This window comes from Cetorhinus maximus, chromosome 10, assembly GCF_964194155.1.
Source record: "Cetorhinus maximus chromosome 10, sCetMax3.hap1.1, whole genome shotgun sequence".
NCBI classification, from domain to species: Eukaryota; Metazoa; Chordata; class Chondrichthyes; order Lamniformes; family Cetorhinidae; genus Cetorhinus; species Cetorhinus maximus.
The window spans coordinates 42,924,047-42,948,003 of NC_135888.1; the positions used below are offsets into that span (position 1 = coordinate 42,924,047).

Genomic DNA, 23,957 nt, shown 5'->3' on the forward strand with positions numbered 1-23,957 from the left:
AGATCTCCAGTGATTGATCACAGTGCATCCGGGCAAATATTTGCCTGGTGACAGTGTTGCTGCTTAGCAGTGGATGGTGATTGTGCCTGAAACATATGACACTCAGACATGTCCAAATCAGCTGGTCTTGTTTCTACGGAGATGATTATTGGGTGATCAATAGGTGGTTGAAAGAAAGAGAGATGAGGAGATTTTGAAACAAGACAGGTACATTAGATTAGGATTTAGGGTTGCTAACCTGCCTGGATTGGCCTGGATTTTCCAGGAATTGAAGTTCAATCTCCAGGACACTGCTGTATGCAATCCTGGAGAAAAATCATAGGGACATTTAAAAAGATCATTTTAAAAAAAATTTCTTCGAACATTTCTCTTTACCAGATATAAAAATATTGAAAATGAGGGGAAGAGAAAGGTTGTTTGGCTGACAGTCAAGTATCATCCAATTGGGTAATTAGTCTGATTGGTGTAGGAAGGCAGTCCGTCACAAGCATGGATGTGCTACCCAACTAATGGCTGGAGTGTGGGGTCAAGTCATGTGATGAAATCGCCAGGAATATTTTTAATCATAGTAGGCAATCCTATTAGGGCTGTATTAGGACTACAGCTCATGTGAAGGATAAACGCCAACATGGACTGAGTGGGCCAAATGGCCTGTTTTCAAATTGATACTTTTCCATAATCTAAGTAAAAGCAACTACTGTCTTCTGTGATCCAGGTTGAGGACGTGGATTGACGCCTAGAAAGGGACCAGTTTGACTGTTCAGGAACCCTCTTCATTTTCTGGCCCTATGTTCAAAAGTTATAGTGCGAGTACACTTTCAAGAATTTTGTTTAAGGACAAATGTTGTTGAACAAGTGCACAGCGTGATCACAATGGCAAAGAAATGTTGGAGGGTTTTCAAGATAATTTTCTCACACATTTTCTCCATTTGCCTCGTCGAAAGGTGTTAGTTCCTCACTGGGGGCAGCTCCATGGGCACTGGGTGTTGCTCTCGGGTACATCAGCAGAACAAGAGCCCATTATTCTATCTGAGTATTGGTGTCAAAGGTTGTTGAAGTGAAAGTCGCAGAGGTTTGTCTTGTCCTTGCAGATCAACCCTGTCTGCATCAGCACTGTGAAGGGAGAAAGGAAACAGGGGTAAAGTATTGCAGATGCTGGAAATCGAAAATAAAAAAAGAAAATACTCAGTAGGTCTGGCAGCATCTCTGGAGAAACAAAGTTCATGTTTCAGGGCAGTGATCCTTCGTAGAACTGGGAAAACTTGCATTTATATAGCACCTTTCACAATCTCAAATCCCAAAGCTCTTCTACAGCCAATTAAGTACTTTTTTTTTGAAGTGCAGTCACTGTGGTAACGTAGGAAACACAGAAGCCAATTTGTGCATAGATAATTCCCACATACAGCAATGTAATAAAGAGCAAATTGAGTTTTTTTAGTGATAAAATCAGAAAATGTTGGAAATACTCAGCAGGTCAGGGAGAATCCATGGAGAAAAAAAAGTTAATAAAAACAGCAAATGTGGGGAAATACTCAACCGGTCTGACGGTATGTATGGTGAAACAGAGTTAATGTTTCGAGTCCAATTTGATTCTTCTTTGGAACTGGAGTTCGAAAGAAGAATAACATTGGACTCAAAACGTTAACTTCATTTCTCTCTCCAAATATGTTGCCAGACCTGCTAAATATTTCCAGCATTTTCTGTTTTTATTTCAGATTTCCAACATCTGCAGTACTTTGCTTTTGTTTTTTTTTAAGCTGATGTTGGACTAGGATGCTGGGGAGAACACCCCTTCTCTTTTTCGAAATAGTGCCATGAGATCTTCTACGTCCAGCTGAGGGGGCAGATGGAGCCTCAAGTTTAGTGGCTCACCTGTGAAACAGCACCTCTGGCAGTGCAACACTCTTGTCAGTGAAGCACTGGGAGTGTGAACCTCAATTATGCACTCAAGTCTCTGGATTGGCGCGCCAACCTATTACCGACTGACAAAGAGGTGAGAGTGCTACCACTGAGCCATGGTTGACACGCAGGTAAATGTGAGGGACAGAAAAATAAAAACAGTTTAAGCAGCGTAAATCAGTTTGAGCCATGTTTAATTTTACAACTACGACCATTGGCTCTAATCAGAAATAAACGTCCTATTTGTCTCAGAGTTGTCAGTGTTCTAACAGATTCAAATATATCTGGTATGCAAATTTCTCTAGAGTACCAGCGAGTTGGACATCTGGCGTGTGCCAAATGAACTCATCAATGGGCAGACCTGTCATGCCTATAAATGTAAACATTCAGTCGAAAGTCAAGACAGCAGGGGTGATTCAGCTTAAGAACTGCTTCAATACAGTAATTGAATCTAATGCCTTGATATACTGGATCCCTGCAGGGATCACACTCATCCTGAATTAGGATGGTCCTAAATGCATGCATGGGGTTATTGTTATGGCTCTCAGAATTTCTTTACCACGTGACTGGATGATACAAAAACAGTCAGCTCAAAAAACCCGAGGTTTCGCTTTTCCACAAGGATAGGACAGGAGGATCATTTCTCCAGCTTGCTGTGAATCACCTCTTCATGGCCAGCCTCAGATCTAGAGAATTAGTCATACTATTGCTGGAGGATGACTCCATCCGAGCCGCTGGGCGGATGTTGTGAGCTAGCGCTTGGGGTGAAGGACGTGTCCTGTGGGGTGATCCACGCTGCTGGTTCTCCCTGTTTTGCTTCCACATCCCCTGGGCTATGGCATCGCTCTTCGCCAGATTTTCCATACTTCAACGCCCCCCCACTCCCTGCTATTCTGCTTCAACCATTTACACCTCTGCTGAATCACTCCTTTGTTTCTCCATTTATCCCATTACCACCCTCTTTTGCCTTCCACTATCATCGCTCGTTATTTAATCTGTCAGACCTTCCATTTTATCACAGGCCTGTGGCTTTTGTTCTTTCCCTGCCCCCTTTTCATGGTTCTCCATTTCTTTAAAAGCTGTTCGTTTCCAACTCCTTCCCGTTCTGATGAATGCTTATCGACCTGAAACATTAACTCTGTTTCTCTCTGCTGCTAGACCTGCTAAGCTTTTCCAGCATTTTAATTTCCCATTTTTCCTCACATGGAGGATTCCTGGTCAACGAGTTGAGGCTTGTAGCCAGTTGTGTGAATGGTACACACTGGGTACTGACACCAGCAGCACAACTTCTGGTACAAGGTGAAACAGGGTAAAAGGTACGTGAGGGAACACTTCCCTGCTACCCTCCCACCCCCCTCCCCCACTCCCCCTGCTACCTCCCCGCTACCCACTCCCTGCTTCCCCCCACCCTTGACAGTAGCATCAACTTAGCCATAGGAACCAGGAAGATGTTAGCATGGATTCCTGGTCTATTCTGAGTTACCTGGTCTGCAGTTGAACTCAATTTCCTCCAAGCTAGAGAGGGAGGAAGTTAGTCAAGGTTCCTGTTCATGATTGATGTCCAGACATTCCTGCTGGAAGTGCACATGTGAATGCGACATAGAAATGTTGGAACAGGAGCAGGCCATTTCCCCCCTCGAGCCTAGCTGTTCCACCATTCAATGAGATCACGGTTGATCTGTGCCCCATATTCGTAATACTTTTGGATGACAAAAATCTATCAATCTTGGATTTAAAATGAACAAGTGATCTATCAATTGCCATTTATGGAAGAATGCTCAAAACTTTGACCACTCTTCACAAGTAGATGTTTTTCCTAATTTCACTCCTGAAAGGTTTGACTTTAATTTTTAAACCACACTTCCTCATCCTTGACTCCTTAAACAGCGGAAATATATTTACCTCTTATCTACCCTATCTGTTCCCCTTGAAAGCTTTAACCTAATCATTTCTTAACCTTCTCAATTCTAGGGAATAGAACCCTTGTTTGTGTAATCTTTCCTCATAATTTAATCCTTAGAGTCCAGTTATCATTCTGGTAAACATACACTGCACTCCCTGAGGCCAATATCTTTCCTAAGGTGGTTCCCACAATTTCTCACAATACTCCAGGTATGGTCTGACCGGGACTTTTCTAGCTGAATCATGACTTCTACCCCCTTATATTCTTGTCCGCTAGAAGTAAAAGCCAGCATTCCATTAGCCTTTTCTGTACTTGTTTATGGCATTTTAATGACTTGCGTACCTGGGACCCCAAGTCTCTTTGGACCTCCACCCTTTTTAGCTTTTTACCATTTAGAAAGTACCCTGTTTTATCCATTTTAGGCCCAAAGTAGATGACCCCATATTTGCAATCATTAAAATCCATTTGCCAGAGTTGACATTCACTAACCTATCAATATCTCTTTGTAACTTTGTTTTAAATAACTTTACATGCAACGATGCCCATCTTTGTGAAAAGCAAATTTGAATGTATGGCTTTCAATCCCAGCACCTAAATTAGTATCAATGCAAGTAACACTTGAGATGCCAACACAGATCCTTATGGGGCAACATGATCCCTGGTACTGTTGATTTGCAGTCATATGCAGTTCCAGGGGCCCTGACAAACCTTCTGAAGTCATACAGGGGAGCCTACAGACCGTGAGTTTTTGCTGGCCATTCCTCCACAGCTGGGCATTATAGCTGCTCCCAATGTGGTCTCCTCTACATTGGAGAGACCAAACGCAGACTGGGTGACCACTTTGCGGAAAAACCTTCGGTCTGTCCGCAAGCCGGACCCAGACCTCCCTGTCGCTTGCCATTTCAACACATCACCCTGCTCTCATGCCCACATGTCCATCCTTGGCCTGCTGCAATGTACCAGTGAAACTCAAAGGAAACTGGAGGTACAGCATCTCAACTTCCGACTAGGCACTTTGCAGCCTTCCGGACTTAACATTGAGTTCAACAACTTCATATCATGAACTCTCTCCTCCATCCCCACCCCCTTTCTCCAATAATTTATATATTTTAAATATATTTTTCTTATCCCACCTATTTCCATTATTTTTAAATTTATTTCCATCCATTGTTTCATCTCCACCTTTCCTATTTCCATCCCTTCCCCTCACCCTGCCCTCACTAGGGCTATCTGTTACTTGCTCATCCTGCTTTCTACTCTTAATGTCACCATTAGCACATTTCTTAGCTAATATCACCACCGTTAACACCCCTTTGTCCTTTTGTCTATGACATCTTTGGCAATCTCTCCTTTGCCTCCACCTATCACTGGCCCTCTACCCAGCTCTACCTGTCCCACCCCCCTCAATCAGCTTATATTTCACCTCATTTCTTATTCCCTCAGTTCTGACGGTCATATGGACTTGAAACGTTAACTGTATTCCTCGCCACAGATGCTGTCAGACCTGCTGAGTTTTTCCAGGTATTTTTGTTTTTGTTTCAGATTTCCAGCATCCACAGCATTTTGCTTTTATTATAGCTGAGCTCCCCACCCAAAACTGTGATCAGGAGCAGAAAGCCTGGTTAATTACTCCTCTCACTAGTTCAGGAGTGAGAATGACACCAATTACATTGCTTCTGACTAAACATCAGACTACATGAGGTATTTACATAGAGCTGTTTTCCTGCAGTCTCTAGTCCAAGCTGCCACCCATTTCAGAAATAGGACATGTTTTCCAAGCCGACCTGAAGTTACTGGACTGAAAAGCAAACCGGCACTTTGCATGTGACAAAGTGACACTGCAAGCTGGAACAGCAACATAGAGAGAAAAAGGAAAAACAGAACAAAAGGCTTGCATTACTTTGAAAATGTTAGCAAAAGGAATTTGACTGTCAAAGTGAACCTCTAACATAGTAAGATTCTTCTTATAGCAAAGGGCTATTCATTAACACCTCCAGGCATGTTATGTTCGTGTGCACAACTCTACTAATGTTTCCCCTTCCCTCCTATTTTCACATATATTATCCTGACTGTTGCTGGAATCGAATGGAGCTGCAATTCTTTCCATCAGTGCTAGATGACATGTTATCCTAAAAGAGTTGGAATGGGGGCAAAAATCGCAGGATATTCCAGAACAAAGCACGTGCTATTAAAGCAGGGATTCTCAAACTAGGGACCTTTTAGGGGTCCATAAAATAATGTGAAAGTGCTTACCAAGCAGGGCTAGCCTTATGGGTGGGTGACAGCAGGGCACTGTGGTCAAGGGTAAAGAAATGGATGGCAGTTAGAGGCGGGTTTGGTGTGAGCCAGAAGGCGTAGTGTGCGTCCTCCCTCCATACAGTGCACAGTGTGTTGGCTGCCTTACCCTGGAGGGAGTATGCATGGAGGAGTGCTGAGAGCAGCAAGATGATCCCCAGGTAGACCCTTTGTTACCAAGCTGGCTGCCAGGTGATTTCAACTTTGTTCAAGAGTGGGGGAGATTTAGTACATACTTGAACTGAAACAAAGGGCTCCAAAATACAAGTTCATCCATGCCAGAGGGAGGAAACATGTTGCCCCCGAATTAAGTGACGCCTCCTTCGAGCGCCTACTGGACTCAGTGGAGGACCGCCATGATGTCCTCCACCCCCACCCTGGGTGAAGGCCAGCAAGCAAGGTCACCATCCAGCATGTGAGGCGGTGGCAGCACCAACACCCTGCAAAAGAGGACAGCCGCTCAGTGCAGAAAGAGGATGATCTCAGTTTCCACCAGGGTAAGTCACTTTTCATCACTCAACTCTCAAACCCATCATACATCCACAGAGATCTCACATCTCAAGGGACAACACCACTAACTCTCACACACACCCTCACAGCTCCAACAGGATCATATCCTCTGGAGCTTGCATCCTCACCCCATCCATGGCTCCAAACCACAAACATTTCACGCAGTGCTATGTGTCATGCTCACACTCTCGCCGTCTGTTTTCATGCAGGAGAAGCTGGCTTACAGCAGCAGGGAGAGGTCCCAGGCCGGGGGTGGAGTGGCCCACATTAGGCCCCTAACTTTGAGGAGTGTGCCATCGCACTGACTGGTGAGGATATGGACCGTGCCTGTGGCAACGGTGAGGTCGGCAGTGAACACCCTCGTGAGCATCCTGCACCACATCATCCCTCTCTCGATGCAACTGTCAGTGCTCTTTTTCCTGCTTTTGACTTTGCTCCCATGCGCTAATCATCTCTACATTGGTTCACAGGGAGTTCTGCCAAGTGACAAACACTCTCAGTTCCATCCAGGTCCTCACCTCCAGCCAAGGGGACACCTCCTCCATTGAAGAGCTGGAAATAAAACACCCTGATAGACCAGTCACAGTACTTACCCACATCCTGCACCAGCGCAGAGAGACACACCTTGGTGGGACCTAGATCTAGAGCAGACTCAGGTTCGCAATCTGGTGGTCACCGCACGGACACGAATCCGCAGCAGGAGGAGGCAGGTTCAGCCGAGCTCACTGGCATGCGGCAGACGGCTGGGAAGAGGCTTCTGTGAGGTCCAAGTCAGATGAAGAGCCTCTGGGTTTGGCCTTCTAACTGATCGTGGAGAGTCAGAAGGTGGGGGAACATCACGCAGAGCTGTTGGAAGCCCTCAACAGAGTGGTACACGATTTGGAGGAGTGTGCCCACCTGTTCTCTGATGAAGTGGTGCCCACATTTGCGTGTACGAGGGTCTCCATTGGAAGGATGGCGGATGCCATGAAGACCCCGGTCCAACAGAACTCAGATGCACACAGGCCTGTACGATAGTCATAGGTGAGTTCCTACAGTGGCAATGCGAGAAGGAAATGCGGCACCTCGACTTCCCTCCTGGTGCTTCTTCTCCTCAAGGAGTCAGGCCGATGCCTTTGGGCACCCAAAGGGAGGAGAAGTGGCAATTGGGCACCCTTGAGTCATCCACTCAGGAATCTCAGAGGCTGTCCTCTCCCTCCGAGTCCCCTTTGCCTGTGACCCCCTCAACCTCGTCCTCTGTCACCGCAGAGGGAGCAGCTGGCCCACACGAGGACGGTCAAAGCAAGCCGGGGCCCCTAAGGCCATAGCTCTCCAGAGGACCCATGTCGGTCACAGGCAACAGAACCAACCATTGCACAAGCTGTCTCCACCCCTGCTGCGGATGTCAGGGCAGCACCTAGAAGTGGTAGGCCTAGAAAAGTTAAGAATTTCTGATCACAAGTGGCTGCACAGGTGAACACATTTGGTCACTTTATAATCTGAAAATATATTCACTTTAACTAAATAACATGTAATAGTGTCTTTCAGCTTCATTTACGGGCTTTGCAAGTCCTCCCCCTGCATTGCCCGCCCCACTTGCAGTTCAACTGCATGCAGTTGGCCCGAGTGATTCTGGAGAAAGACGTTGTGCTGCAGGGCCTTTCAGAGCCTCGTGCAAGCACTCTCCCATGCACGCAAATCCTTCCTCCATCACACTCATCTCAATGTCCCAAGCATTTTCATTGCTGTCTGCTGGGGTTCTCTGTCAGTTTTCCATCTGAGCTGACCTGCATCTCTGCCCACCCACTGCTATCGCACTGCCATGCAGCACCTGTACCTGCCCAATACGAGGCTCCTTTCACTTTCGATTTTACAAGATGGTACTGGTGAAGTACGTCTTTAGCTCTCCCATCCTTCCACCCCCAGTCACCCATATCCTTTGCTTGATCACTGTTGATCCGCCTGGCACCTTCCACCTCCCCACTGTCACCTACCAGCCAGAACCTTTTTCTTTCCAGCACGTCCAGGTGAACGTGCAATTCCCTACCTTCCTGAGAATCCCACTCCATCCACATTGAGCCTGCTGGTAGGAAGGAGGTGGTTGGAGAGGTCAATGTCTGAATCCAAGACCCCACCAATTACCTGCACTGTCCCTTCTACCGTTTCTGTCGCACCCTCATGGCTCACTCTGCCCTCTCTTAATCTCACCATTCCCTCCTACCACGCCCACCCTCATTTCGCTCCCCAGGAGGCAGTCATCAACACCACAGATCCCTCCCTTGAACATTCACCTGGACATTTCCACCTCCCCCATCCTCCGAACTCCTTTCTTTACTCTATCCTCCCCCTTACACTTACCTCCCCAGTTGTCCATTCTCCCCCCTGATATCATCTTTCCCCCTCCCAACCACACCCACCACCCTCGACACCATTGTTCCCCCTACACCAGTACACCTCCCTCTCCCAGTAAAACCTACACCTTCCTCTTCCACTCATAGCTGGACCTTCCTCTCCACCCCCTTGACGATCATCCATAAGCAGACCATGGCCAAGACACAGGCGTCCCGAAGCAGACCCTCAATGGAAACCTCCCACTTTCCATGAGCTGCTTCACGCAGAGCCATGTCCATGAAAATCCACCCAGTATGCGACACACATGTTCCTCCAGAGTCCGGTTGCTGCGGGCTGCATGTTCTGTACCTCGGATGTCCGCAATGTCAGCAAGGCCCTAAAGGTAAGTCCCAACTTCTGCACGTCACACTTCTCAAGACGTGCTCTGCATTGGCTTGTTTTCCCACCGATGTGGGCAGTAAATGTGATGTGGGGCAGATGATTCTGATGAGCAGGGCTTATAATGATATGCAGATGTATTAAAATGAAGTTACCGACATCTGGTGGTAGGAAAGATGGCCCACCATTAATGGGAGGAGCGTCTTTAGTTCCCCGTCCTTTCCCCTCCCCCAGTCACCCATGCCCTTCGCTGTGAAACAAATTTTTGGCCTTCCCGGCACAGTGTCCGCTCATGCCCACCATGACACCCAATGCCAATGGGCACGGAAAATTCCACCCTAGACCTTATGCTCAAGTCTCCGGAGTGGGACTTGAACCCACAACCTTCTCAGTCAAAAGCAAGAGTGTTGCCATTTGAGCTACAGTTGGCACCTTTAATGGAAACTCCATTATCGAACCACAGCACAGTAGCCCATGGGGTACCATGATCTGAACGAACCAGACCACCAAAGTTTGGAGTTCCTCAGAATCCAGCGAAAAAGCCATTTTATTGCTTTCTAATAATTATCTCAGAAAACAGGACTAAAAAAAAAATCAGGATTTCAACAAATCAATTTATTTTCACTGAAAAATACAACAATATACATAATGCAAGAACAGGTATTTGAAACAGTGGTGATAGGTTTGTGGAAAAAAATACCGGAAATGAAGACAATTGAAATAAAATTGAACAGGTAATAAATACATGGAGTGGTAGAAGACAGATACGGATCAGATCATTGGAATGTTAAAGATCACCATAGTCCATGTGGCCAATCCCATAAGAATAGAGGGAACAAGAAACTAAGAGGGAGAATATCAAAAGTCTGATTCAAAGCACTTATCCCACGCAAGCATTAACCATCTGTACTCTGTACTCTCTTTGTTCCTCCATACAGTGCACCTTACATTTCACAATTTAATTAATTTCCCATCTAACCATTACAAAACCTGTCCCCAGCAAGAATTAAATATTTAATATTAGCCACCTCATTAAACTCCATACTCCTAACACATGAAGACATATCTCTGCTCATCGAGTTACAGTGGAATGGAAATCGTGGCCTAACAATTCAAGTATCAGAATGAAAATTACCTGAATGAGTTGATTTTCATTGAACAATTTCCCTTTATGCAGAAACCAACCATTTCCAGGTAGTTTTGGCATTTGCGTGATTGGTAACTGTTTCTGCAAAGTCTCTGCTCCACTGGAATGTTACCATCAGGTTAACTACTAACTCTTGCTGTGGAGATTCTGGAAACTAAAATTACTGCTTTTTCTGCTCTTAAGTGTTTTAAATATTAAAATGCTGCATGAAAACTGAGGTGTGCTGAGTAAGCTATCTGTGCATTATTGTTTTCCTGGCCAACAGCTTCAATCAGCAGCTCATTTGTGGATTTGGTTACATTCAAATGTGTCAACACCATTGGAACACTAGAAGTTAACATTTGGAGTAAAAATGCAAGGCTACGTGGAAAAAGCAGGGGTGGGAGGCAGTATGGGATCACTGGGATAGCTCTTTCAAAGAGTCAGCACAAGCATGATGGGGCAAATAGAATCATTCAACACAGAGGGGGGCCATGAATAAACTTAATTGTTTACAAAAATAAAAATACCTGGAAAAACTCAGCAGGTCTGGCAGCATCCGCAGAGAGGAACACAGTTAACATTTCGAGTCCGTATGACTCTTCAACAGAACTAAGGAAAAATAGAAAAGAGGTGAAATATAAGCTGGTTCAAGGGAGGGTGGGACAGGTAGAGCTGGATAGAGGGCCAGTTCTCCGCAGATGCTGCCAGGCCTGCTGAGTTTTTCCAGGTATTTTTATTTTTGTTTTGGATTTCCAGCATCCGCAGTTTTTGCTTTTAAACTTAATTGTTTACCTCTTTCCCCCCTCAGATGCTGATCCATTAGTTGTGCATTTCCATAATTTTCTGTTTTGATTTTAATTCATAGAATGGATTCAGCACAAAATATTCAATATTTTTCCTGTTGATAGTTTAAACCACTTGTTTAGGATTAAACTGACCTTTCCAGCAGAATCAGAATTAATAAATACAGTGAGTAGGTCCAACTTTGGGTTATAGACAGGCTCCTGTAATTGTCAGAAACTGACTGAACCAGTGGGGTTATCCCGGCTCTTGCAGTGGGCTCTGTACATTGTGGAGCCTGTATAAAGTATGCAGAACACAAAATACCTTGAAATGAACTCACTGCTACACCATTCAATATTAAAGCATTGCCAACTGGTGGAGCATTATGAATAAAGTCCCTTTAAAATAAAGCTCTCTAAAATTAAATCATAGAAATAAAACTTCTCAGTTAAAGTCCATAAACAAAATCTAAGTGTTAAGCTAGTTTCTATGAACTTGCACCTAAATTACTTCATAAATGTTCTTAATTAGATTAAAATCTGTTCCAATCAATTTATACAATCTAGATTTAACCCTTATTTCCTTTTTAACATCTCGCCCAACATGTTTCTGTTACATTACATTTACACAAGATCATCAGTTACCAAGGCAATTGTATGACTATTATACAAAGTTCTCCTTTCCCCAGTTTGAGAAACAAAGACCTTTTCATCTGTTACTGCATAATTGAGGTACAATGCGTATCCATTTCCGGGATACCCCACATCCAGGTATAAAACTTCAGCTGGGCGAGTGGGATTTGAGGTGGAGGGGAAAGGGGTTGCGGTCTCTACAGCTTCAACGAATCTATTTTATACACTGTTCAAATTGGTTAGCAAGCACTAACATGGGGACTGGTGGAATCTTTTTTTTTTTAAAAACTTGTCCTTGGGATGCTGGCAAAGCCACACTTGTCCCCCCACTCCGTCAGCTGCCATGAGGTGGTGGCTGGTATGCTACTTTCTTGAACATATGGCTTGCTAAGCTACTTGCGAGGGCATTAAGAGTCAACCATGTACTGTGACCTCGAGTAAGATGTAGGGCAAAACAGGCAGGCTGAAGTTTTACAACAATCTGTATCATTTTTTTCCTGATTTTTACCCCACAAGATTGAATTCAATTCAATTTCATAGCCTGTTATATTGGGATTTGAACTCAATCTCTAGGTTTTTCATACCACCATAACCATGGCCAGCCTGACAAGCCTGATTCTTACTAGTAGTCACAGATGTAATATGTAACTCTAAAGATGGTGACACTTTTGATTAAACTAGGGACTGACGGTATAACTTTAAGTATATGTGTTTGGTGTCAGTCACCCAAATCATGGATGAATGTATTGTATAATTCAGGCATACTTCTAATAAGGAAAAATATTGCACTTTGTAGACAGGAAATGGGTAGGAGTATGAAAGCTGGCAAAGTTGGCAAACAATAGCTCCTCTCTACAGTGATTTGTACCATCCTACAATGGTGACAATAAAGAGCTGGCACTTAGTTACTGGTTAAAACCTCACATACATAAACTGAGGAGGTTAGGGTGTGCAGTCAGTTCAAGTGTCCTGCTTCATCAACCCTGACAATCCCACCATGATTTTATTTTATTCCAAAATCAGAGCCTTGGCTTTTTAAATGTTTCTTAATAGGCAGCTGAAATGATTTAGGAAAATAATTTAGAAACCTCCGTAGAATAGTCTAGTCATATTCCAAGATGAGAGATGCTCAAATTAATCTGTTTGGAGATGCTCAAAACTAATGCTTGGCTGAGATGGTTAAGAGAGTATTTGAAGCATGACCTTCAGCAGGATGAGAGTTTTTCTCTCATCCTTATGAGTATTGATAAATGCCCCGTTGAGTTACTTTCATCAACGCTCAAGACAGTTGCTAGCTCACCACATTCTGACAACACATATGTATAATACCGTGTGTTGGGTTACTGCAATGGAAAATAAATGGCAGCTTCAACTTTTACACTACTGCTGCTGTGAATACTCCAAACAGATTAGTTTGAAAGAATGAAATATTAACCCTTCCCCCCTAAAGATGAAGTTGCATTTAGCAATTGCAGTTAATCGCTACAAATTAAGCACAGTAAACCACACTCCATTGCAGACAATCCTGTTGTCAGTCTCACACACTTTCAATGATTACTTTCTGGTCAGATTGAGAATTGCATCACACCAAACCACAATCAGGAAAGTGGGGAAATTGGTTGTATGGGCAAACTTGTACCAGGTTTGCCTGTGGCACACGTCCCATACAAAACAGGCTGTGTGCAAATCACAGAGCAGCAACAGCGTTCAATGGTCACCTTAATATCTTTCCTTCCAACCATTATCCTTCCGTCGTACATGGCAAGTCTTTCAAAAGATGATCCCAGGAAAACAAGAAAAATGCAACATAACCTCCACTTGCACTGCCCAGCAAGTCATGTTCAGGAAGCTAAAAATGTGTGTTTGAGGCAGTAGGGTGGGATTTGAGGTTAAGGACCATTATAGAGTGCACTATACCACCAGGGTTGGGATTGGGGTAGTGGATGAATTCCCTCAATAGTCAGAAACAGAATGTAAGAGACCAATGGAAATGCAGACTGTCCTTTGGTGCACAGTTGAATGATCTCTTGTAACTGCAGATAATTCTCCCTTCTTGAAGTCTTATAGTCCAGAGAGATACCAGGATGCCTAGTTACTGGGAGGGCGGATGATGTAGAGATGAGTCATCAAAAAGTGGGTTCTTGACCTCCATCTCCCCTGTCTGTGACAAGAGAAAAAGAAAAGCTATGAGTTGTGAGACACAGCAGGAAGATCCAGAGGAAATGGGTGTGCTATTGAGACCTGCTTGGTGGCCATTCCTATTCAGAATCTGCTGCCTACCTGAAAAGGTTCAAGTCTTCAGAATGTAAGCAAAAGAAAGCTGTGAATGGGTCTGAATCTGACAGGAACTAGCTGTTGATTCACAGGCACCGCTGCTTAGAGAAGACTGCACGTTAATGGGCCTGTAAAGATGTAATAATATGGCTAATATCTGCTCTCTTTGCCTAGCTGTGAAGGGTATTAACATAAGAAAAGCCTGGTGGAGCTCCCTCCTGCTACATTGTCCTCCCAGCACTTTATTCACAACAGCTAATAACAGTGTCAACGACAAACTGCAGTAAAACCTGTTCCATCTTCTTAATGACACAATTCATTTACCCTTAAACTGTGAAAAACCCACCAGGAACACAGAATTAAGTCACATTTAACCCTTCACACAGACCTGCTTCCCTGCCCCCGCAATCCCTTTTCTTTCAGCTCTCCCCTACCCTCAAAATGTTGCCTTTATTGGGGAAGCTGCTTCACAAGGTCCAATTGCTCTTGGGCTCTTCAGCCCAAGGGCTTTTCCCTGTTGGCAGATGTACTGGTAGTCTACTCAACAGCAAAAGGCATCATAGCCGAGCCTGATTCAATCATAGCCCGGCAATCACATGCATGCATGCAAGTCAGTCAGTTTCAGTTATGGATCTTCAGTTCTGATGAAGAGTCATACGGACTCGATATGTTAACTGTATTCCTCTCCACAGATGCTGTCAGACCTGCTGAGTTTTTCCAGCTATTTTTATTTTTGTTTCAGTTATGAATTAGTCAGCAGCACTCGTCTTTGAGCTGGGGGTTCAAATCCCACTCAGACTTGAACAAAATCTAGACTGACACTCCAGAGCAGTACTGTGGGAGTACTGTACTTTTTGGATAAGACATTAAACATTTGGACATATCTCATGGCGCCATTTCAAAGAACAGTGGGGGTTCTCTCCGATGTCCGAACCAATCTATGTCCCTCAACCAACAAAGAAAACAGAATATCTGGTCACCATCACATTACCGATTATGGGACATGCGGTGTGCAAACTTGCTGTTGCATTTTCTACAATATAACAGTGACCATGCTTCAAAAATGTACTTCATTGTCTGCAAAGGACATCGTAAAATCGTGAAACCACCAAGTTACAAGTATTTCATTTATTCAAGTCAGGGTGACTGTGTAGTGAAGAGAAAGAAATGAACCTGAATATAGCAATTTTTTTAAAGCTTCAGGATGTCAAACAGCATTTACAAAAATAATCAAAAGGATTATTTTTGAAATGCTGTCACTGCTGTCTTGCAGGCAAATGCAGCAAGTCAGCTGGTGAGTGGTCAGAAAATTTGTTCAGTGTGGTGGGTAACATGTTGGCCATGTCACAAGGGATGCTCCCTGCTCTTATCCAAATAGTGCCATGGGATCTTTTGCACCCACCTGAGAGGCCATATTTGAGAACTAATAGCTTCATACCATCAAAATAAATGCAGGATAAATAAATGGACTTGCTGCTAGCAACATCTAAGTTCTTCCCCATCATCACATGCTGATGCTCGAGTGAAAGTTTGAGATTAGCTCCTGTGTTCTAAGTACAGAATGACAGAACACCACAAGCACTTCTGAAATGGATTACCCACACAAATGTGTCTAAGGTCACAAAAAATAGGGCTTTCCTTATGTTAATGGTCACCATAGGGCATGTAGTTCTGGGCTTTGTAGCAAAATTCTCATTATTTAGTAACTTACTGGAGCCAGTCCTGGACATTCATAGACCGTGAAATCCCCATCTTCATTTTCTCCCTCAGATTCGGTTGCTGACTCAGCTACTTTGGATTCATCTTTATTTCTGTATAACAAAATACAGTGCTGAACAGAAGACAATACTCAGTGCTGCTGATCTCCATTTGCAACTCTATTTAGCAAGAGAATCCCCATCCTCCAAAAACAAATACTGCCCAAGTTCCTTGGGTACAGTGGAGATCCAGGCTTGTACATCTCAACTGACCTATTTTAACTGGGGCATCTCAAATGAGAAACAGCGCCACTGAAAAAAGAGGAAAGGATGACCAAGATACCTAAGCCAGTATATTCATCTTATTTCTAGAGCCCCATGCCAAGTTCCATTCGAATTCCTATCCTTTAAAACAAGTTAAAGGACTTTAATGGATGGGGAAACCACAGGTGAGAACCATGCACATCCACAGGGAGAAGGTGAAGGACAAAGGGCCTAGTTTGAAATGCTACTGTGTTTGGCTATGTAAGGAAGCTGTATCAACAGTGGGAGCTTTAACATTAGCCATGCGCCGATGTACAGCTTTTGGACAGCCATCAGGAACATACCTATGTAAACAAACCAAGTAGCACACCCCAGTCAACATAGTAAAGAGAAGCTTCCCTCCTAAATCCCTCCACCCTTCCCCCTTTACAGTCCTTCTTTTGGTTAAAGCTGCTCTCAGGGCTCTGCCAATGCTGCACAGCCTATCAGTTTGACATTTGGATGAAATGCACTTCTTGATTGTACTTAAGCAATGTGCCAAATCCTCCATTTAAACAGCATATGAAGCGACTGGAACATGCCAAACAGCATCCCAGTTCTTAACTAAGAGCAGTTCTGTGGCCTTAAAACTGCCACAGTGCTCAGCAACCTGCTCACCCACTTTAACCACAGCTTTGACCATAATATGAAACACAGCTTCAGTACTTATGACTCTGAATACTCACTTCTCCATCGATAGCATCTGTTGCTTCTGATGTTGGTAGTGGTACATCTGGGCACTCTGTGCCAGCTTCTTGTCGCCACTCTGTTCAAACAAAGGCATAAATAAGAGAATTTGCCAATAACGATCTGAATACCCCTTACACAAGTTACATTAAACATTTGTACTGCAATTAGCAGGCGCCTGAAGGCATGGAATCTCTCAGCATAAGAGGCCATCATACCTCTGGAGACACTTTGAAAGAGCTTTCTAATTAGCCCCACTCCCTTGCTATCTCCCAGTAGACCGGAAAATCTTTCTTTTTCAAGCATATAGCCAATTCCCTTTTGAAAGTTACTATTGAAACTGTTTCCATGACTCTTTCAGGGAGTGCATTTCAGATCATAACGACTCACTGTGTAAATAAAATTCTCAAGACCTCTCAGTCACGTGCTGAGGTACCCGAATTCAATGTCCTTTTGGTATACTAGTGACATTTTTATAATGCTATTTAGGGTAACAGGAAACCAATGTGGATGGCACTTGACTGCTGATAGTACAGTTTATGTGAAGCTGACTACAAGCATATGAATTGATAAAGTTACACTAAAGAATGTGATCTCAGAAAACACAAAGAGCCCAAGTTGAGACTTGAAACAGTCCAGTTTTTGATGCCAACCTATAACAAGTCTGAAAGAAAGGAATTCACTCTGAAGAGTTCAGCACATGGTCGCCACTCTCACACAGCCAGTGACTTTCCATCATGTCTTGGCTGCCGCAAGGGTATCAGGTGAAGGAATGCTTGTTTAAAATGGCCTTTTTGTTGAGAATCACTGTAAAAGAAAGAACTTGCATTCCATTATTCCACCTGATTGTCACCCTAGCAACAGCTGCTGGAAATATCTCAACGTCCCAACGCACTTTTCATAGAATTAACTACTTTTAAGTACGGCCACTGCAATGTAGGAAAGCACTGCAGGTGCTTTACACACAGTAGAACCCTATTAACAGCAATAGCCTGCTCAACCTGGCGTTGGCTCATAGTGAAACATCATCCATAACACTGGTAGATATCCTTGTTCTTCAAAAAATGCCATGGGATCTTTGGCGCCCACCTCAAATCACTGAAAAAGGCAAATGGGAGCTCAGGTTGAAGCCTCACCTCAACGATAGCACTTCTAATAATTCAGTGCTGCCTCAGTACTGTGGTAGAAAGTCATCCTACTTTATGCGCTCAAGTCTGGAATTGGGAGCCAAACCCACAAACTTTTGACTGTAAGAGTGCCATCAACTGATTCAAGCTGACATATTTGCATCTCAACATAAAGCTCCTATAATTTATTTTTACAACAAAATTCTGCTTTCTTCAGCTGGTCAGGTGCTGTAAAAACTTGAAAGGAGACAGGTCAGGTACAGGGTAGGCTGGTCAGGTATGAAAAGCAGTCTGCAGCCTTGGTTTTGTTTGGCTATCCTCCCACCTGCCCATGTGTGAAATTGTCTCAATGCATGAAAATGAACCAGTTTACAAAGACGGCTCAGGGCTTGGACTATATTTCTAGACCACGATTTGAGCACAAATGAGATACAATTTAAGACCCATCTTCTTCTGAACTTACCAGGGGTTTCTCAGATTGAGCATTGGATCCAATTATACCATAGCCTGGATAGTCTGCTTTCTGAGTTAACCTCACCTCTTTCTGTAATCTAAGATTTAAAAAAAAAGTCAGGTAAAAGCAGAGCTACACAGATGCAGTTTTATTATGCTTTATGCTGTTAATCTGGCAAGGAATCCAGTTCTACCTGATTGTCATCCCAGCAACAGCTGCTGGAAAATGCACCAATATGGATGCAACAATTGAGTAAGCGGTCAAGAATCATATTTTGGACACTTGCATGATGAATGGCAAACTGGGTAAGTGGTTGGCACTTGAACGACTGTTCCAGTACAGGCTGGCATTTTCAGGAGAGAAGGGAACAGAGCTGGAATGGTCAGTACATTGGTTTCCTGTGGTCTGGTTATACAGAACAGCCAAGGAGTGATGTCCCAAAGAAATACTTGTAAATCTATAATCCCGTGTACACACTTCACAAAACACATGCTTGCAGAATTCTAACTAAAATTTATTTTGAGGTCAAAATGCACTGAGGGATTTTCCTCTCCATGTACCCTTCCCCTGCCCCCCACCTCCTTGATGTCCATGTCATGCACTTTCTACAACTGAACTACACCCAGAGTTCCATCACTGTAAATATTTCAAACTGGTTTCTAGTAGATGGCGATTGTGAGGTGACACACACAACACGTGTCTCTATCCAAAAATATTTGCCCTCAGCTCAACATCTGCATATAGCACTTGAGCTGGAAGCACCTGCATCTGGGCATCCAAGGGTTCACAGACTGTGACTTCAAGTCAGCTCTATTTAACTTGCATTTGCAGAATACATTTGATGCCTGTTCAATTCTGAGCAAAGTTTTCTGAGTGAGATTTCAGAAATTTCTGAACTATAAACCAGACACCATTGGTGTAGATGCCTCTGACGTAGAAGTATTAGCTCATGAAGTAAAGATGATAAAGTCCTACAGTTCACTTGCTCCACCCATCATAAATTCTTTAGGCACGATTAGTTTGTAAGGGCACTTTCCTCAATCTCCCTATACAGAAGTCTTTTCAATGCAGCAACCACTCTTTATATAAAGAATTTCCTGAAAACAGTTCTAAATTTGCCTTTTTACTAATTTCACTCTCTACCTCTTTGTTATGCTGTCACGGTTGAGTGTGAAGTACTCCACATTTACTTCCCCACACTCAATGTCATTTCTCAGTTGTCTTCACTTGAGGATGAAAAGGTCATGTCCAGTCTCTCAAAATTCAGTCTTTATAGGTCCTAAAGTGATGACCCAAACACCAGCTATGACCTAATCGTTTTTTACTGCCCAGTTTTGGACTTGGGAAAAAGATGCAATCCTACTGCACAATCATAAAATTCCATTCCATTATTTTTGAATTTCAAATTTTTTCATGCTTTTTGATTCAACAATTTGAGGAGGCTTACCTGTACCAGCAGATGCCAGCAATGATCAGTCCAGAGACCCCTGCCACTGTGCACACAATGATCAAAGCTGAGGAATAAAGAATGGCAAATGTCAATCATTTCCAAAAGACCCTGCTTGACAGGCCTCTTCCACATTTCAGTGCAACCTAAATACACAAAACTGGTACCTTGCCAAATCTAATTTGATACACCCATTTCCTTTGAAGCACCAAAATTCTACTAAATTGATGACTCTCTATTGTTTTTTTCAAGCTGAGCGCTCTACATAAGTCCCAGCAATGTGAATGCCTAAGTCCTCTATAAGTGAACTGCACTGTTTGAAATAACTACCACTCCATTTTGGGCAGATGGGGAACAAAATCAGCATCAATCTGCCCACTCCAAGAGCCTGTATAAGAGGGCATCCAGCAGTGGCAAATGCTGTCCATAAAATAAAGGTCGTGATGGATAACATACCGAGTCTCAATTTACAGACAACGACAAAAGTGAGGTATGAAATGAAAGGATAAATTTCAGTTTAATAATGCAAAAGGAAGAAGTCTGCACTTTCAGAACTAGCTCTAAACAGTCACTGTTTCACCCTTTTACTGTAATACTGCTGGTTTTATATGCATGACATAGTATCAACATTGATTTCAAAAATCATGGCTACCACCAGGCTAATTATCTCTCAAAACAAAAAACAAAAAATAAAAAATACCTGGAAAAACTCAGCAGGTCTGGCAGCATCGGCGGAGAAGAGTACAGTTGACGTTTCGAGTCCTCATGACCCTTCAACAGAACTAAGAATTATCTCTCAGCCTTCTGCATACCAAAACTTATCAAGGCTGGGCTCTTAGCTGCTTACTGAAAACAACTTTTTTGTTGGACAAAGCATAGAAATCTGAGGTGCATACAGCAATGAGAAGAACACTTCTGAATACTTCTTTTCTTTTAAAAAAAATCTTTCCTGTTTTTAAACCATTGAGACATGACACAGCAGGTGCTCCAAAGACTATTTTCCATTATGTCTGAAGCTTGGGTTGTGACTCTTAACATTTGGAAATTTTTCCACTGTGGTTTTATTACAATGGTTATCAGAACCTGAACCATTCACGCAATTCTCATTAGCTTGCCATAAATGAAGGATGGAAGCTTTTCTTTTCAACAACCGTCCTGTTTATTTTTAGTTGTTGGCTGACATGTTCAGTCACCAGTTAGATGCTACTTCACAATTATAATGGCCTGTGATTAACAGTAATATGAGATATATGGGGACTGGCAAGTTAAACTGTGGGTGTGGGATCACTACATTGGTACTTTTATGCTAATGGCACTGTCTGCAAGATCACAAGTTGAAAATCTAAGAATGCCCTGAGCTACATGTCAACCAGTTTCAGGTTTCAAGGCATCAGAAGTCTAAAGCCTGTCTTTACATTAATCAATACACTGCTGAGAGATTCATGCAAAGATTTGTGATCTTTAATCACTGTCTTTTTGGGCTTTCTTTACTAAAAGAAGGTTTAGGAGGCACAGGGCTCTACTCTGATAAAAGTTGATAACGTGTTAGTGGTAGCAAGAAATATCCAAATTGCTTGAACACCACAATTAAACTAACCCATGACTTGTTAAAAACAAATGTATGAATTAGCATTAGTAATGACTGTACTATGTGTAATGTAGCTGATATTGTACATGAGGCAACATTGTTCTGAATGGAAGTAATTCTGCTCATTTCAGAAGTAGCTGACTGGCAGTTGCCGCCTATGTGAAATCTGCCATTTTATTTTGCTTCTATTCTTTCTAGTGAGATATTAACAATTGTTAGCAGTGAAACCACATCTATGTGCACCTATCCTTAACGGCCCAGGAATGCTAGGTACAGCACTGGAAAAGCTCCTAAGTGATGTTTTAAGCCCAGTGAGTGGTGGTAGGCTACTTGATTATGGAGTGCATCAGTGCAAAACCCCTTAGTATCTACACCCAATGTTTGCTCCAACCACCACTCTCACTCATTTCTCATCCAGGGTTACTGGGTAGTCACATGCACTCCTCACCACTTCTCAGCAGGGTCTATCTGGATCAGGAATCCTGGCTGATTGCTTTTCCTTTCGTTTGCTCAGGGCACAATAGTAATTACCCAAACATTTCCCGGACTGAATCAGATAACTCAACCCCGACAAGGAATCAAATGACAGACCTCTGTATTGCTTTAGTGTTACACCAGGGGTCGTCTTCATCCACTGGTTTTTGGTCCATCAAGGTATAAACTTTAAGAAATAGGGTGTTTTATGAAATGCAATGCATACTTACTGAGCAGGATGGCATCGGTGAAGGGAACAGCTTTCTTTGGAACACTCTTTATTGCTGCCACTTCATCAGGAGTGTTTGGGGGTATGCTTGTTGTAGATGATGATGTATCTTTATTGGATGGTATGTCTGCACGAACACCTCTTGATTCATCTTGTAGTTCAGCAGATTTATCCTTACCAGCTGTGAATGCAAAGTAATGATCACAAATTGCTACTTAATAAAAGATTCACCTCTCTTTTTTGAAACCAGGAGTATGGATAAGTTGTCCTAGTTCAAGTGGGTGAAGGTCTAACCCCAATGTAGCACAGATGAGAGACGGGACTGCTGCTTGCAGCCAAGCGCAGTCCCATCCCAGGTGTGTTCAAGGCTGGACTGATGGAGGCCAAGTGCTTGTCCACAGGGAGGATCAGTTCTAGTCTGCTCTCAGGTACCTTTTCCTCTCAGCCGCTAGAGATTTATTTCTTGGTTTACACCACAGCATCATTTCCAGTTCCACTACAGAGTGAAGGAGACATTTATTTCCTAATGCAAATACACAGTTTTAATGATGCTGCATTGTGCAAATGTTTTGCTGAGGCCTTCTGATTTCAGCCTCCCCTTTCCAAAAACACCAACCCCTTCTTGATGCATTTTTCTTGTCCAATTATTCATTCCTGGACAGGGACTGCCTGCAACTTATTTAACCATGCATTTCAACAGAATCCAATCCTCACACGATATCCACAGATATGCACTTTGCAATATGATTTGCTTATTTTTCTCCCACCTTTCCTGACGCAGGGATACGGGTCATAGAGCGAGCCCATCACATCTGTATTTTTACAATAGCCCTCAGCTTTTGGCAATAATTGGCGTAAACAGCAAAATATAGTGGTGCTACTTATTCCTTTGCTTTGCCCTTAAACTTCCCATTCCTTTTCTCAAGATGTGGATTGCAGCTGTGGTATTTTCTGTCGGCAGTAGTCACCTCCCAACTCAACCTCCTACACCTGCAGCTTCGACCTCAACAACCCAAATCCAACTCCATGAAGCTCATCACGGTTCCTCCGAGTCCCTCCCACTCTATCACCTGATTGACTACATTTCTCCGTCTTGTTCTACACTTTCTCAACATGGCTTCCCCTATGCTCCTACAGTGTACCCATTCCTGTGTCTTCATATTTTACTTTTAAAACTAGCCATGAGTTGTTGTATAAATTCTAACATGCAAGTATGCAACAACTTTATATTTATCATCGAAACATAGGGCACAGATGGAAATCATTCAGCGCATCATGACTGGCTCTTTGGTAGAAATTAGACTGCTCTCCACTTTCCTCATAGTTCTGCAAGTTTTATTTTCAAATATTTATCCAATTCCTTTTTGAAGGTTACAGTTGAATCTGCTTCCACCATCCTTCCAAGACAAAGCATTCTAAATCATAAAAATAATTTCTCATCACCCCTCTTGTTCATTTGCCAATTATCTTAAATCTGCATCCTTTGGTCATTGACCCTCCAGCCAGTGGAAGCAGTTTCTCTTTACCTTATTCTATTAAAATCCTCTCAATTTTGAGCAAATCTCTGCATAATTTCCCAGCTCCAAGCAGAGCAATCCCAGCTTTTCCAGTCTTTCCAATTAACTAAAGTCCCTCGTTTCTGATGCCATTCTAGTAAATAAATATGTTTTTAAGGTGGAAAAACATCCTAAATCCCTGCACAGTTGGGAACCAAGCCCTAGTAGGAGGCACTGTCAAGGAGAGAGATTTTAAGGTTGGTTTTGAAGGTGGGAAGGAAAAAAGGAAGGCGGGAAATGCTGCAAAGTGTGCTGGTGCAG

General features: G+C 43.2%; 1 protein-coding gene across 3 annotated transcripts in view; it reads right to left on the reverse strand.

Annotated features, from left to right (window-relative positions):
* Nucleotides 1–9,910: 9,910 nt before the first annotated feature.
* LOC144685629 (neural proliferation differentiation and control protein 1-like) overlaps nucleotides 9,911–23,957 on the reverse strand; it is a 193,091-nt gene continuing 179,044 nt past the window's right edge. For all 3 annotated transcript variants that reach the window (XM_078550352.1, XM_078550353.1, XM_078550354.1), the window contains exons 4-9: nucleotides 22,142–22,321; nucleotides 19,850–19,916; nucleotides 18,412–18,499; nucleotides 16,821–16,900; nucleotides 15,846–15,945; nucleotides 9,911–14,021 (exon numbers count right to left, since the gene is read on the reverse strand). In XM_078550352.1, coding sequence (XP_078406478.1) covers nucleotides 13,953–14,021; nucleotides 15,846–15,945; nucleotides 16,821–16,900; nucleotides 18,412–18,499; nucleotides 19,850–19,916; nucleotides 22,142–22,321 — 584 coding nt within the window. In that variant the 3' untranslated portion in view covers nucleotides 9,911–13,952. The remainder of the gene's footprint in view (nucleotides 14,022–15,845; nucleotides 15,946–16,820; nucleotides 16,901–18,411; nucleotides 18,500–19,849; nucleotides 19,917–22,141; nucleotides 22,322–23,957) is intronic.